At 56.0% G+C, this 15,918-nt stretch overlaps 2 protein-coding genes across 5 annotated transcripts; both read right to left on the reverse strand.

Annotated features, from left to right (window-relative positions):
* Positions 1–107: 107 nt before the first annotated feature.
* On the reverse strand, positions 108–7,950 carry ddx39ab (DEAD (Asp-Glu-Ala-Asp) box polypeptide 39Ab). Its single transcript, XM_088603265.1, has 10 exons — positions 7,832–7,950; positions 6,110–6,318; positions 5,884–6,011; positions 3,552–3,828; positions 2,736–2,854; positions 2,371–2,502; positions 1,953–2,062; positions 813–957; positions 412–559; positions 108–318 (listed from the first exon to the last, which is right to left on the reverse strand). The coding sequence occupies exons 2-10, from the start codon at positions 6,315–6,317 to the stop codon at positions 302–304; spliced, it is 1,284 nt and encodes a 427-aa protein (XP_088459391.1). The 5' UTR covers position 6,318; positions 7,832–7,950; the 3' UTR covers positions 108–301.
* Positions 7,951–9,320: 1,370 nt separating this feature from the next.
* LOC148649982 (uncharacterized) lies at positions 9,321–14,519 on the reverse strand. Of its 4 annotated transcripts, none has more exons than XR_015925990.1 (6): positions 14,374–14,519; positions 13,250–13,327; positions 13,096–13,131; positions 11,312–12,178; positions 9,777–10,075; positions 9,321–9,670 (listed from the first exon to the last, which is right to left on the reverse strand). XR_015925990.1 is itself a non-coding variant. In XM_088603267.1 (6 exons), exons 2-4 carry the CDS (start codon positions 13,301–13,303, stop codon positions 11,312–11,314), a joined length of 957 nt encoding a protein of 318 aa, XP_088459393.1. In that variant the 5' UTR covers positions 13,304–13,327; positions 14,374–14,519; the 3' UTR covers positions 9,321–10,002; positions 10,037–10,075. The 4 variants fall into 4 exon arrangements, 2 of the variants coding, with proteins under 2 accessions (XP_088459393.1, XP_088459392.1); XR_015925989.1 differs by having other exon boundaries at positions 9,321–9,642; positions 9,699–10,075; XM_088603267.1 differs by having other exon boundaries at positions 9,321–10,002; positions 10,037–10,075.
* Between the last annotated feature and the right edge of the window lie 1,399 nt (positions 14,520–15,918).

Genomic DNA, 15,918 nt, shown 5'->3' on the forward strand with positions numbered 1-15,918 from the left:
AAAGCTTTAATGAAAGAGACGCATCCTGAGCTGTAGCTCGAGACAGAAAGGCACCCAGAAACTAGCCCTGCCTTCACATGGCAATAAAACAATACAGTAAACCCATGTCGTATAAAAAACAGTTTTAATCTCATGGAAACAAAACGAGTGCGATTAAAAAAAAATTAAAACTGCGTACACCCCCCACCCCAGCGCTGGTGAAGTCAGAGGGGAGCGAGGGAGGAGGGAGGAGAGTAAAACACATTCAGAGGTTCTTCAGAAACGGAGGTGGTCCTGGGGAGACCCTCACAGGAGCAGGGGCTCATCTGGACTGCTCGACTGCGGAGACACGGGGGGGGAGAGAGCGTTACAGCGCGGGCGGGCGAGGCCTGGTGCAGCGGCGGTCCCGGCCGCGGGCGAGCGGACACTCACTGTAGGTGGAGATGTCGATCTCCTCGGGCAGCTCGGCCACGTTGACCTCGAAGCGGTCCTGCACATCGTTCAGGGTCTTGGCGTCGGTCTCGTCCGACACAAAGGTGACGGCCAGGCCCTTCGTCCCGAACCGGCCCGCACGCGCCACCTGGTGGGGAGAAGCAGGAACTGCTCAGACAAACCCATCCGTTTTCTCCCACCTCTTGTCATTTCACAGTGTGGGGGGGGGGGGGGGGGGGTAAAATCACCTGCAGGTTTCCACCCCGCTCATAACTACCTCAATCGGCATGTTAATAGGCGTGACTGGTCCAGCTGACCCTCGCCCTGCCCTTGGGGGCAGCTGGAACACACACTGATGCCCCAGGACGAAGATCGGACGCCCAAACCCCCACCGCGCTCACCCTGTGCAGGTAGGTGTCCGAGTCCTCCGGCATGTCGTAGTTGAAGACGATGTTGACCCTCTCGATGTCCATCCCGCGGCCAAACAGGTTGGTGGCCACCAGGATCCGCCGCTGGAAGTCCTTAAACTGCTGATAGCGGGACAGCCTGCAGGGGGCATGGGGACAAGGGTTCTCTCCATTATCCAGATCACCAGCTGCAGACTACAGTACTATGGTCTGCCCTCAGGCTCATTAACTAAAATTACTACTTCTCCAGATCACCAGCACACCAGACCACAATCACCTCTGTTCTAGCACAGCTGCACTGGCTGCCCATCCAGCAGTACTGCTCCCAGACAATAAGGCTGTACAAGACAAAGGTTCCCTTCTACCTTCCTGACCACTCTCAGACTCCACCCTGGTCTTTAAGATCAGGTCAGTTTATTCTGCTGCAGGGCCCACAAACTATCTGTATACCAGCTGTGGTGACCTTTGTTCTCTGCTCCTAACTCTGAAACCTTTAAAAAGGACGTTAACACCCGTCTCCACCAGCAAGCCTCTCTGCTTCAAGGATAAATTACCAATCTTTTGCTTCTTAGTTGTCAAGCTCCTTGACTTCTACTTTAAGATAAGATCACTTTATTGGCCATATACAATTTAGTGTATTAGGAATTTGTCTTTTCGCATACCCCAACTTGCTCTCCAATGAGAGAAGCTTGGGGTCAGAGCGCAGGGTCAGCCATTTATACGGTGCCCCTTAAGCAGCTGGGGTTAAGGGCCTTACTCAGGGGCCCAGTGGAGTAGGATCCCTCTGCCTGCCGCAGGATACAAACCGGCAACCTTCCAGCCACCCATTTTTTGTGAAGCACATGGAGAGTCAATGCATTATTAACATTGAGGACCCCCAAACTCCTGGGGATGAGGGCCTAAGGGTTTCTGTGTCCCCAGTGAGGCCAAGCCAGGGCCTCTCGCTGTAGCCCTGGAACCTCCTGGATCCGCCACCCGGCCTCACCGGGACAACCGCAGCCCAAGGCCCAGCCTCCAGCATGGAGCACAAGGAGGTGCCAGCCTTCGGACAGCTGTACTGGGCCCCTCCTGACGGCGGTCCCCGACACACGCAGGCGAAGGTCAGTAAATCCCAGAGCTGGGAACGGGCCTCACCTCTCCTCCTGGGCCATGCCCCTGTGGATGGCGATGGCAGGGAAGTTCTGCTCCACCAGCAGCTGCGAGAGGGCCACACAGCGCTGGACCGACTTCACAAAGATCACCACCTGCCACGCAGAGAGGGATACGCTCAGCTCAGAGAGGGATACCTCCCAGGGCAGTTTTTACCCCCTATGGCACCCCCCCGCATCAAGTCCCCCCCAGTCTCGCAGGGCAGGATGGTTCAGGGCCTGAGCCTCAGGCCTGGTGACCCGTGGGGTAACCATGAGCCTGAGCCAAGGCGCCCCAGTCCATGAACCCTCCTGCCCAGTTCAGAGCTCGAGAAGGGGCCCCAAAGCAGCCCAGCTGGACCGCAGGGCAATCGGAGACAGAATCCCCCGGGGCTCCGGGCCGGACCGGACCGGCTCTGCAGTACCTGGTTGAACTCCAGCACGTCCAGCAGGTCGAAGAGCTTGCGGTTCTTCTCGCTGTCCTTCAGCTTGCAGTAGTACTGCTGCAGGCCGTGCAGGGTGAGCTTGGTCTCATCGTCCACGAACACCTCCATGGGCTGGGCAGGCAAGAGCACAGGTTAGCGCAAGGGGCTGTGCCGTCACCTGGGGGCTGCAGGTTCAAGCGCCTGAGCTGCTGCTGCTGCAGCAGGTCAACCAGAGGGAAGTGGCCAGGCTGCGATACTGACTCCTCAACACCTCACACACTGCCAACAATCACTCCCACACAGCAGGACCATCAGGATCACCCAACCCGACCTGCGGGCCCACCCTCTCCCCCAACCCCACTCACATCCTGCATGAATTTCCGGCAGACGGGCCGGATCTCCTTGCTGAGCGTGGCGCTGAACATCATGCACTGCTTCTCGTGAGGCGTCAGCCGGAAGATGTCCTGGACGTCCCGCCTCATATCTGCGGCACAGACGCACAGAGGCAGGGAGAGGTAAGCAGAGTGCAACGCCCACCACAACCACCAGAGGGGTGGACAGGACTGCAAGCAGAGCGAGCTCGAAGGACATTTTGTCCCCTCATCCCCAGGAGTACCTGCACCTCTCCTAAATCCCTCTGGGAAGGGCGAGGGGGGGAGACTGCAATCCCAAGCCAGGCTATAGATTAGTGTAACATGCTCAGGTGTCTGTTGTCAATGGGACGCTCCAAGTTTCCAACAGCCAACCAATGTTAAGAAACACAAAAGGGAGCCGAGGTCTCTGTGGGCCGAGAGAACCAATTCCCACGATTCAGGGCGCCCCCACGTCCGGGGTGACTTCCAATCGGCATGAAGGCTCCTGTCCAGGCAGGAGTGCCCCGTCCTGGATTATTTAATGGGTGGGCACCCTATCCATAACCCTGGACTTCAGACAAACAGGAGACTAGAAGCGCAACAGAAAGCGAGCTGGATTCCTGGCCGTATCCAGAAGGGCCCTTCCCCTTCAAAATCCTACACACGACAGCAACATGCCACTTCAGGGACAGCTATCAAAGGCCCGGGCTTGCAGACTTCCTTCAGACACGTAACTGGGGGGCAAAACACCGGCAGAACTCCCCAGTGGAGAGGGGTGTGCGCTTCTCCCACCATCGTGGCTGACCCCACAGCGACCCCGGCACTCACCCAGCTGCTCCAGCATCTTGTCGCACTCGTCCAGGACGAAGTGCTTGACGTTCTTCAGGCTGAGCGTCTTGTTGCGGACCAGCGCCAGGATGCGGCCCGGCGTGCCCACCACGATGTGCGGGCAGTTCTTCTTCAGGACCTCCTCGTCCTTCTTGATGGACAGCCCCCCGAAGAACACGGCCGCCTTGACGGTGGGCATGTACTTGGAGAAGCGCTCGTACTCCTTGCTGATCTGGAAGGCCAGCTCCCGCGTGTGGCACATCACCAGCACCGCCACCTGGGGACAGAAGGGGACACTGTCAACATGGCCACGGACACTTGGGCGCAGGGGCCGCCACGGCCCTCACCAGCCTCCTGACGGGGGAGGGGGAGCCGATCATGGCCGACCACCGCTGAAGTCACTGCTATAGTCACAGAACCGGCCTGTCAGAACGTGCTTCCCTGTCTGTGTGCTGCGGAAATCTTCCTTTCGCCTCACCGAGCCGCTAAAGTCTGTGCGACACGTACTCCGAGTACACAAACCATCCAGTCGACTTTACAGATGGGTACAACTGATGCAAAACAAAACTTTGGTGCAGAAAAACCGAGATGTTCGCACATACAGTGGTGCTAGAAAGTTTGTGAACCCTTTAGAATTTCTGCACCTAAAATGTGATCAGATCTTCATCCAAGTCATAAAAATAGATAAGGAGAAGCCAATAACACACAAAAGGATATACGTTTCCATTCATTTATTGATCAAAATGATCCAACATTAAATGTCTTTGTCAGAAAAAGTATGTGAATCTCTAGGATTATCAGCTCAGTTAAGGGGATAATTAGTCAGGAGTGCCAATCAATGGGATGACAATCAGGTGTGAGTTTGGGTGGCTGCGCCCTATTTAAAAAACAAACCTGAGTCTTCACTACCAAAGTCTGGTCTTCACCAGACAGGTTTGTGAATGCATGCCATGCCCCGATCAAAGGAGATTTCTGAGGACCTCAGAAAAAGGGTTCTCGATGCTCATCACGCTGGGAAAGGTTACAAAACAATTTCTAAAGACCTTGGGCTTCACCAATCCACTGTTAGGCAGATAGCGTACAAATGGAGAAAATTTACACCATTGTTGCTCTCCCCAGGAGTGGTCATCCAACAAAAATCACTCCAAGAGCAAGGCGTCTAATATTCCAGGAGATCACAACGAACAGAGTAACGTCCAAGGATCTGCAGGCCTCTCTTACACTGGCTAATGTCAGTGTTCCTGAGTCCACCAGCAGGCAAACGCTGAACGAGAAAAGTGTGCATGGGAGGACAGCAAGGAGGAAGCCACTACTCTCCAAGAAGAACATTGCTGCCCATTCAAAGTTCGCTAAAGACCACCTGGGTGAGCCAGAAAACTACTGGAAGAATGTTCTGTGGACGGATGAGTCGAAAATAACCTTTTGGCTTAAAGGAGAAACATCATGTCCGTCCGTGAACTGAAGCTCTACAGAAGGTGGGTCTTGCAGCAAGACAACGACCCTAAATACATAAGTCACCCAACCAAAGAATGGTTGAAGCAGAAGAAATTTTGTGTTTTGACAATTCTATCGGATTAAGGTCTGGACTTTGGTCCAGACCTTAATCCAATAGATTTGTTGTGGCAGGACCTGAAGCGGGTCCGCCAACATCACCGAGATGAAGCAGTTCTGTAAGGAGGAATGGGCCAAAATTCCTCCAAGCCGATGTGCGGAACCGATCAACAGTTACCCTGAACGTTTGGTTGAAGTCACTACTGCTTAAAGGGGTCACACCAGTAACTGAAAGCATAGGTTCGTACCTCTTCTGACAAAGACATTTAATGTTGGATCATTTTGATCAATAAATGAATGAAAAAGTATATCCTTTTGTGTTGTTTTACTGGGTTCTCCTTATCTATTTTTTTATGTATAGTTTCTAGCACGTGCTGTCAACACAATGACAGAGGATACTGGTGCCTACTACCTAAGAGGATAAGAGTAACAGCACTCAGAATGAGTGACTACTTAATGTTTTTGTAGCCTCTTGGTGCTTTGAAGCATCATCCAGGTGGTAATTCTTAGATTTAGGGAGTGCAGTGGACGTGAAGCACAATTTACTCTTAACACTGCTCTACTGCAAACGCTCCTGGTACAGAAGTGGCTTAAACGGCTGTTTGCAGCCAGTGATCTGGCTGCCTGCGTCTCCAACCCGAGCCCTGACAGAGTCTGGTGGAGAGGTGCACTGGCCTGCTCCCCTGCAGTGGTTTGCAAGTGAAGACCAGCTCCTCTTGGCCCCCTCGTGGCCACACGGGAGAGGCCGTGTCCAGATGGACAGCCGGCCCAGGACACTGACCTGTCCGTCCACAGGCTCGATCTGCTGCAGGGTGGCCAGCACGAACACGGCCGTCTTGCCCATGCCCGACTTCGCCTGGCACAGGATGTCCATGCCCAGGATCGCCTGCGGGATGCACTCGTGCTGCACTGGGAGAGGCAAGGACAAGAGACGGGTCACCTGGATCCGCGGGATTCACAATCCCCCCACCCCCCCCTCCAGCCGCGGAGCGGGGCGGCGCACTCACCCTCGGAGGGGTGCTCGAAGCCGCAGTCCACAATGGCCCGCAGCAGCTCGGGCTTCAGCAGGAAGTCCCGGAAGCCGGAGCTGTGGATGGAGACGTAGGAGCCCTTCACCTCCTTCTTGCCAGCAGGCACGGCGCTCTCCGGCGCGGTCTGCGGCTCCTCATCCTCCTCGTAGTCCAGCAGCTCATTCTCAACGTCGTTCTCTGCCATGCTGGGGGGGAGGGGGCAGCAAGCGAGGAGATCGTTAGAGCAGAGCCCCACACCTGAGAGCAGGCACTCCAGCGAGGAGAAGACCTCATCATCCCCACACCACACTCAAGACACACACCGAGAGGAGAAGACCTCATCATCCCCACACCACGCTCAAGACACACACCGAGAGGAGTTCATCATCCCCACACCACGCTCAAGACACACACTGAGCCCCAGCGAGGAGAGGCCTCATCATCTCTCAAGACACTGAAAGCCACTCAGTGCACCCAGTCTACACAGGACACGAGCGCTGCCGGCCAGCTATACTTGACCCCTACACAGTCTAAAACCCGTCCAACAGCGTCAGCAGTCTCACTTGGCGGTAATTTGAGGGCTGACTGCCTGTCCAGCACTTTCTGCAGAACAAGTATCAGGACCCCCCGGACAGGTCACCAGCCGTCACCCTCCCGCCCGCGGAGGGTTTCGATTTCAACACCACTGCGAGCGCTGAAGACCGATACTCGAAACGCCTGGACAGATAAACCCTTCCCCAGCAGCGCGTTTCAGAAGCGAAGGAAAGGCTCTAAAACGGCAGAGCCGCTCGGCCCGGGCGAAGGCACAAAGCGACAGGCCGCAGCCCGAGCACCGCTCTTTCCTGAGCGCCCCGACCGGGGGAGGAAGTGCCCTCTGCCCGAACCGAACAAAGACTGAAAGCGGGCCGCGAAGGCCCGAGCGCGGAAAAAAACAAATACTTATTTAACCAATGAGAAATGCGCCCTTAAAAAGAAAAGGCAACGCGTGGAAGAAAGACAAAAAACCTCTTGCTAAAGCGTTCCTTTCAAACACGAAAGGCAAAGTTTTAAGTAGCAAAAGTCGACTTCGCACGACGGACTTTCGGAAACGCCGAAACACGTTGTAGCTAAAAGCCACAGGTCACCGGCGCCGGGAGGTCACAACCCCTGACCCGGTTCGGCATATCGGCCCAGACCCCGGAGCAACGCGTCCAGAAGCACTGTTCACCCCGCAGCAGGCGAGCAACGCCGCCGGGAACAAGTCACCTTTCAAGGAGAGCGAGGAGGAGAAACAGCAGCTGGTCGGCAGCGGCAGGCGAGCCCGGGACAACAGCAAGCGCTCGGCCGGGCTGCAGCTGCCATGACGCTCCGCAGCGAACAATGGGAGGTCGAGTCTGCTCCTTCCGCCGGCCCGCAACACCGGCCCGCCGGCCTGCCCCGACAGCGGGGCTGCTCACGGCTGTCCCCGGCCCTCCTGCAAGCGGCCCGCCCGGCCCGGCTCGGCCCGGCTCGGCCCGGACGGAAAAGCAGGTACCGGACTCAATGAAGCCGGCAAACCGAACTGCCGTCCCCCCTCCTTTCTCACCGACTCGCACAGAAAAACACAACGATTCGTGGACTAGTGCCGCAAGAAAATTTCAATTACCCTCCTCCTAAATAAATCCCAGAGACACCACAACCCCAACAAAACGAAAAACTGCGACTTGGAACAAACTAAACCCCGAATTTCCCGTTTCTCACCTCTCAGCTCAAACCCCAAACAGCTTCAATCCGCCGCTGAAACAACACACATGGCAAGGCCGCTTGGTTTATACAAGCTTCCGGAACTACCGCCTCCGGGCCAGCTGAGGCTCCTATTGGCTAAAGTGATCTTCAATCACATGAAAACTCTCCGTAGCCCCTTTCTATTGGCTTATTCATGTGTCCATCACGGAAGTACTCCTATCGGATTGGTTTGATTGTTGGGGTAAGAGGCGGGTTCTACTTTGCCCGCTCGGAAGGAGACACAAATGCCGTTCCACCGGGAAATGAAATGAGAGGAGGGTTTTCGTCTTCGGCTTTGCGAAGTTCATAGTTGTCACACGTGGAATAACTTACTTTAAACTTTAACTAGTTAGAAAAATAAGAGTCTAGATTAAGCGACCTTTCTGGTATTTATACAATAATTGTTAAGGGGACGATTATTTTATTAATGAACTTGTCCAGTGGTTAAGATACGGGACTGTCACAGCAGGGGGACAGCTGGTCCGGTGGTTAAGATCCAGGGTATATGAGAGCTGTGCATTAGAACTATTACAATAGAGGAGTTAATTGATCCTAGGATCAGGATCAATAACTTGGTGACAATTTCTTCCAGATCCCCACAAGCCTTATTTACAATATTAACAATTCTAAAATAACTGCCTTTGTACAGCACGTTTCATCTCAAAGGATCCCAAAGCCCTTCGGAATAAGACGGAACCCACTTCACCCCGCTGTCCAGAGGCCAGGGGTGGGAGTGACCTGTGCTCCTGCTCCAGGCAGGTTAAGGGGTCAGCAGGGAGGCCAGTCTGTTCGAGCCCAGAGTGGGACTGATGCAGGACAATCCCCTTACAAACAAAAGTATCCCAAGATCTTAAATATAATAATAATAATTGCTTACACTTATATAGTGCTTTTCTGGACACTCCACTCAAAGCGCTTTACAGATAATGGGGACTCCCCTCCACCACCACCAATGTGCAGCCCCACCTGGATGATGCGACGGCAGCCATAGTGCTCCAGTACACTCACCACACATCAGCTATCAGTGGGGAGGAGAGCAGAGTAATGTAGCCAATTCATAGATGGGGATTATTAGGAGGCCATGATTGGTAAGAGCCAATGGGAAATTTGACCAGGACACTGGGGTTACACCCCTACTCTTTTCGAGAAACACCCTGGGATTTTTAATGACCACAGAGAGTCAGGACCTCGGTTTTACGTCTCATCCGAAGGACGGCGCCTGTTTACAGTATAGTGTCCCCGTCACTATACTGGGGCATTAGGACCCACATGGACCTCAGGGTGAGCGCCCCCTGCTGGCCCCACTAACACCTCTTCCAGCAGCAACCTTAGTTTTTCCCAGGAGGTCTCCCATCCAGGTACTGACCAGGCTCACACCTGCTGAGCTTCAGTGGGCTGCCAGTTGTGAGCTGCAGAATGATATGGCTGCTGGCCAAGTAGGACCAAATGACCAAGTAGGCAGTACTTTGATTTAATTGATTTAATGTCTCATCAGTTACAGGATCTGTTACATAGAAGGACAGCAGTTCCACAGTCATTCACAATGCACAGTTTCCACAATACTGATGTGGAAATTCCTGTCCAGAGGGCAGAGTCCAGAAGGTAGAGCGCCACCTACTGGTCCACCTGCACCACTTACAACAGCAACTCTCCCATCCCAGTGCTGACCCGGCCCAGCCCAGCCCGGGCCCAGGTGCTGGTGCCCATGTCAGGAGGAGAGGTACACAGGTATAGCTGAGGAGGAGTGAGGAAGTGAGCGGGGCAGGGAGAAGAGTGTGAGTGTGCACCTGTGTGAGTGTGGGTGTAGGTGTGCCCCTGGGTGAGAGTGAGAGTGGGTGTGCACCTGTGTGAGTGTGGGTGTAGGTGTGCACCTGTGTGAGTGTGGGTGTGCTCCTGGGTGAGAGTGAGTGTGGGTGTGCACCTGTGTGAGTGTGGGTGTGCTCCTGGGTGAGAGTGAGTGTGGGTGTGCACCTGTGTGAGTGTGGGTGTGCTCCTGGGTGAGAGTGAGAGTGGGTGTGCACCTGGGTGAGAGTGGGTGTAGGTGTGCACCTGTGTGAGTGTAGGTGTGCACCTGGGTGAGAGTGAGTGTGGGTGTGCTCCTGGGTGAGAGTAAGAGGGGGTGTGCTCCTGGGTGAGAGTGGGTGTAGGTGTGCACCTGTGTGAGAGTGAGTGCGGGTGTGAGTGTGCATGACAGTGTGCTTGTTGTTTGCTGGTCAGTAGCTGTGAAAGGAGACACAACAGTGTTAGACACGGGCACTGCTAACACTATCAGCAGAACTTGTGAGACTGCTGCTGCTACTGATCACACTGCCCCACCACCTGGCCCCACCCCACCGCCCTGTCCTGCCCCGCCCTGCCCCGCCCCACCACCCGGCCCCACCCCACCGCCCTGCCCTGCCCCGCCCTGCCCCGCCCCACCACCCGGCCCCACCCCACCGCCCTGCCCTGCCCCGCCCTGCCCCGCCCCACCACCCGGCCCCACCCCACCGCCCTGCCCTGCCCCGCCCTGCCCCGCCCCACCACCCGGCCCCACCCCACCGCCCTGTCCTGCCCCGCCCTGCCCCGCCCCACCACCCGGCCCCACCCCACCGCCCTGTCCCGCCCCACCACCCTGTCCTGCCCCGCCCCACCCTACCCCACCGCCCGGCCCCACCCCACCGCCCTGTCCTGCCCCGCCCCACCCTACCCCACCACCCGGCCCCACCCCACCGCCCTGTCCTGCCCCGCCCTGTCCTGCCCCGCCCCACCCTACCCCACCACCCGGCCCCACCCCACCGCCCTGTCCTGCCCCGCCCTGCCCCGCCCCACCACCCGGCCCCACCCCACCGCCCTGTCCCGCCCCACCCCACCCTACCCCACCACCCGGCCCCACCCCACCGCCCTGTCCTGCCCCGCCCCACCCTACCCCACCACCCGGCCCCACCCCACCGCCCTGTCCTGCCCCGCCCCACCCTACCCCACCACCTGGCCCCACCCCACCGCCCTGCCCTGCCCCGCCCCACCCTACCCCACCCCACCGCCCTGTCCTGCCCCGCCCTGTCCTGCCCCGCCCCACCCTACCCCACCACCCGGCCCCACCCCACCGCCCTGTCCTGCCCCGCTCCACCCTACCCCACCCCACCGCCCTGTCCTGCCCCGCTCCACCCTACCCCACCCCACCGCCCTGTCCTGCCTCGCTCCACCCTACCCCACCCCACCGCCCTGTCCTGCCCCGCCCTGTCCTGCCCCGCCCCACCCTACCCCACCCCACCGCCCTGTCCTGCCCCGCTCCACCCTACCCCACCCCACTGCCCTGTCCTGCCCCGCCCCACCCTACCCCAACACCCGGCCCCACCCCACCGCCCTGTCCTGCACCGCCCCACCCCACCCCACCACCCTGTCCTGCCCCGCCCCTACCCCACCACCCGGCCCCACCCCACCGCCCTGCCCCGCCCCACCCCAGCTGGGCCCTCTCACCTAGACAGTCTGTGCGGAGTCCCCGTTGTGCCCCTTCTCGTTGCTCACCAGGCTCTGGGGCAGCAGAGTCGATCTCCCAGCACCTGCCCCGCTCCGCATTTCTCCTGCCCCCCCTGGGTACAGACCCCGCACCCCCTGCGCCGGCTGGGCAAAGCCCCGCGAGGGAGGGGGGCTGACGGAGGCAGCGCCCGCCCTCACCCTGCTCCTGGGCACAGAGGGCAGCGGGGGCATGTTGAGGGGCAATGCCACCCCAGCCCGGGCGTGCCCGGGGAAGAAGGGCCTTGGGGGGAAGGGGGGGTAGGCTGAGAAGATGGGGTGCGGGGGGCCCATGAAGGAGGGGTAAGGGAGGTACTGGGGGTGTGGCAGTGCTGCATTGAAGTAGTACGGCCTATAGAAGGGTGGGGTGCAGGGAGGCCGAGGGGGGTGCCCGTTATGGAGGGAGGGGTCTCTTGGTGGGGTGTCCAGTCTTGGGATGGGGCCAGGGAAGGGGAAGTGGGGTGCACCAGGACCTGGGAAGGGGAAGTGGGGTCCTCCAGGGCCAAGGAAGGGGAATTGGGGTGCACAAGGACCAGGGAAAGGAAACTGGGGTGCACTGGGACCTGGAAAGGGGAATTGGGGTGCATCGGGGCCAGGGAAAGGGAATTGGGGTGCATCGGGGCCAGGGAAGGGGAATTGGGGTGCATCGGGCCCAGGGAAAGGGAATTGGGGTGCATTGGGGCCAGGCTCATTCTGGATGAATGGGTTCTGTGGTGCCGTGGGGCTGGGGAAGAGAGGAGGGGGAGCTGGAGTGGGGGATTTCGAGGTGCCCCCGGGACCAGGCAGCGGGGACTCTGTGGGGGAGCCCTGCTGCCCAGGGGGGGTCCGGACCTGTTGGCCACACAACAGCAGGAGACAGCAGAGAGAGAGAAAGGTCAGCCTCAGTGCCCACCCCAGCGCTAGGCTCGTTTTTGCTGGAATTGTCAGTGGGCATGGCTGGTGTCTTGTAGGGGTCTGCAGAGGCATGCTGTGCCCTCCCCGTGTTCCCTGTCCCTCCCAGCAGAGCCAGTAACCAACACCCCGCCAGGCTCACAGCTCTCTATTCTAGTCCATCACAAAGCCTCTTTGTGTCTGGATCTGTCCCTCACAGCAGGGCCTCACTGGGCACAGCGGCCCCTTCAGGCTGATTCTGAGCACTCGCGCGCTCCTGTGGCTCTAGGATCCCAGTCTTTTTCATGTGTTGCCCTTAATTGTCTGTTTCTAATCTTTGGGTAGATAAATTTATTAATTGCTCAAATAATAGGTATGTACCCTATTACAGGAACTCTGGTCCTTGATTTCTGACTATTTCTGTTAAATAACTTCTAAAGTGTTTAATTGACCAAATCACTTGCAACTGATCACAAATTTGGCGTCTTGGCCAAATTTCCCATTGGCCCTTACCAATCATGGCCTCCTAATAACCCCCATGTCTGAACTGGCTTCATCACTCTGCTCTCCTCCCCACTGATAGCTGGTGTGTGGTGAGTGTACTGGTGCACTATGGCTGCTGTCACATCATCCAGGTGGGGCTGCACATTGGTGGTGGTGGAGGGGAGTCCCCATTACCTGTAAAGCTCTTTGAGTGGAGTGTCCAGAAAAGCGCTTTATAAGTGTAAGCAATTATTATTATTATTATTATTATTATTATTATTATTATTATTATTATTATTATTATTATTAATTAACTTGTTCCAGGTCTTCAGTATCTCTGCTACACTGGAGAGGCATGTGCTAGGACCTTTTTAACCACAAGGGGGCAGTGTTACCTTTCTCAGCCTCAGCTGACCGTTCTTCTGAAAGATCTGAAAGATAAGGGAGCAGGGAGGAGGCGATGAAAAACACTTATGTGTCGTCTCTCAGTGCTTCCTCTCGGGTGAACAGTCCTGCGTCTGCCCACGTGTTCTACACAGAGACACTCACCGAGGCTGACAGCGCAGTGCCCAGGACACACAGCAGCACAACGACCACACGCATGGCGAGATCACTCTGGAGCACCACCTGCACGACAACAGCAGGCGGTCAGGGAGACGAGCAGCCTGAGGACTGTGGCTTCCTGGGAACATCACTGCCCTGTTCATGGTGCTAGTTCTCGTCATGGCGAGAGGTCATGAAAGTGTGCGTTACTTGTGTTCTGTTTGGCAGCTTCCAGACTGAAATGTCCTGCAGTCCAGTGGCTGCCTGTTTTCCCTAAGAGCTGCACTCTCCATGCAGAACACAAGGCACGCACACAGAGCTCAGAGGAGCTTGGATCCCACAGGACAAGACGGAGCTTGGATCCCACAGGACAAGATATAGCTTGGATCCCACAGGACAAGACGGAGCTTGGATCCCACAGGACGACGGAGCTTGGATCCCACAGGACAAGACGGAGCTTGGATCCCACAGGACAAGATATAGCTTGGATCCCACAGGACAAGACGGAGCTTGGATCCCACAGGACAAGATATAGCTTGGATCCCACAGGACTCACACGGGCCAAGACAGTGCTCAGAGCTAGACAGAGCTCAGAGGACAAAACTCAGTGCACAGTGCAAGAAGCAGAGAGGATACACAGGATAACACACAGCTCAGAGCACAGGGTGTGAGGCACCTGTATATAAAACTATTACACTGCACACCTGGAGTACAGAAGCCGAATACAGGACGAGACACGACAAGACAGAGCACTAGGCTTGAAGCACAGAGTACACAGCATGGGACACACATCTTGGAGCATGCGCCATGAAGCACAGAGCTCAGAGTTCAAGGCATGAAGCACAGAGCACATAGCAGTGAGATAACCGACACTAAACCAACCTGCAGCAGTGAATCTGTGAGCAAAATCGTCCAAGAGTGAATGCGTCTGTCTACAGTAAAGTGCTACAGCTGTTACTACTCATACCATTACTGCAATGACTCTGATCTCCCCTCACAGTCTCCCATCACACCAGTCAGGATCAAGAGCTCCATGTCCACCCCAGACAGACAGAATCCGGACGAATCACTTTCTCCTGTGCTGCCATCTGGTCTTGTGTAAAGGCACAGGTGTGAGTAAACAGTCTTACCTGAGTTCAGCTCTCTGGGTGTACTGTATGTCTGTCTCTGCTGGGCTTCTCTCCTCCTCTGACTGCCTTTAAACCAGGGGTACACACCCCTCCACACACACACATCTTCACAAACACATTTTCGCACACTCCCCCTTCTAGACATACCGTTGCACTTACACACACATAGACCTGCAAACACACGCCGGCTGTTGGGATTTCAGATTCCCTGTTTCCCTATTCCCTATTTGCTCTGTCTGTGAGACAATCCTCCAGTGCTTTCTCCCTTGTTAAAAACTGCACACCTGGTTTATAGAAATCTAATATACGGCACACACTGCACACCTGGTTTATATAAACCTAATATACAGCACACACTGCACACCTGGTGTATATAAACCTAATATACTGCACACACTGCACACCTGGTGTATATAAACCTAATATACTGCACACACTCCTGGGGTATATTTACTGTCTATGATGCACTCCTGGGGTGTATTTACTGTCTATGATGCACTCCTGGGGTGTATTTCCTGTCTTTGATGCACTCCTGGGGTATATTTACTGTCTGTGATTCACTCCTGGGGTGTATTTACTGTCTATGATGCACTCCTGGGGTATATTTCCTGTCTGTAATGCACTCCTGGGGTATATTTCCTGTCTGTAATGCACTCCTGGGGTATATTTACTGTCTATGATGCACTCCTGGGGTGTATTTACTGTCTATGATGCACTCCTGGGGTATATTTCCTGTCTGTAATGCACTCCTGGGGCATATCTGCTGTCTATGATGCACTCCTGGGGTATATTTGCTGTCTATGATGCACTCCTGGGGTATATTTCCTGTCTGTAATGCACTCCTGGGGCATATCTGCTGTCTATGATGCACTCCTGGGGTATATTTGCTGTCTATGATGCACTCCTGGGGTATATTTGCTGTCTGTGATGCACTCCTGGGGTGTATTTACTGTCTGTAATGCACTCCTGGGGTATATTTGCTGTCTGTGATGCACTCCTGGGGTGTATTTACTGTCTATGATGCACTCCTGGGGCATATTTACTGTCTGTGATGCACTCCTGGGGCATATTTACTGTCTGTGATGAACTCCTAGCTCTGACATGCTGTAGAACATACGGGGTGGAGATGCTGCCCCATCTTGACTGGGTGTTTACCTGCATTCCTGAGGTGAGAGCGGACTCCTGCCAGGGAGTCTGGATGTTTGGGGCTTGTCTGCAGGAGCACCCACATTCTCGCGGCCTGGCACCCTGCCCCCAGCTCCTCGCTAGTCGCTCTGTCTCCCAGCCCCACAGGGACATGTCTGGATGTGCCAGGCTGTTTGGTACAGGGGGCACAGGCCTCAGGAACGCAAACTGAGAGCTGGGGGGCAGTGCTGAGGGCACAGGAGTAATGTCTGCCCGTCCCCGATAATCACAGGGTGTGTGCTTGAGTGTTTCACCTGTGTATGGGTTTTTCCCAGAGCACATGCTGACCTGAGAGGGAGAATATGTGTGTGAGCGCGCGTGTGCATTAGTCTGTTTGAGTGTGTGTAAATGTGCATTAGT

This window comes from Lepisosteus platostomus, chromosome 13 (genome assembly GCF_059453375.1).
Source record: "Lepisosteus platostomus isolate fLepPlt1 chromosome 13, fLepPlt1.hap1, whole genome shotgun sequence".
Lineage (NCBI taxonomy): Eukaryota > Metazoa > Chordata > Actinopteri > Semionotiformes > Lepisosteidae > Lepisosteus > Lepisosteus platostomus.

Coding starts and splice junctions, on each gene's coding strand:
- LOC148649982 (XM_088603267.1), bottom strand. CDS start 13,303: ATGCGTGTGGTCGTTGTGCTGCTGTGTGTCCTGGGCACTGCGCTGTCA. Junction 13,132..13,249: donor GCACTGCGCTGTCAGCCTCG/GTGAGTGTCTCT, acceptor CTTATCTTTCAG/ATCTTTCAGAAGAACGGTCA. Junction 12,179..13,095: donor GTCAGCTGAGGCTGAGAAAG/GTAACACTGCCC, acceptor TGTGGCCAACAG/GTCCGGACCCCCCCTGGGCA.
- ddx39ab (XM_088603265.1), bottom strand. CDS start 6,317: ATGGCAGAGAACGACGTTGAGAATGAGCTGCTGGACTACGAGGAGGAT. Junction 6,012..6,109: donor CTTCGAGCACCCCTCCGAGG/GTGAGTGCGCCG, acceptor TGCCTCTCCCAG/TGCAGCACGAGTGCATCCCG. Junction 3,829..5,883: donor TCGAGCCTGTGGACGGACAG/GTCAGTGTCCTG, acceptor TTCTGTCCCCAG/GTGGCGGTGCTGGTGATGTG.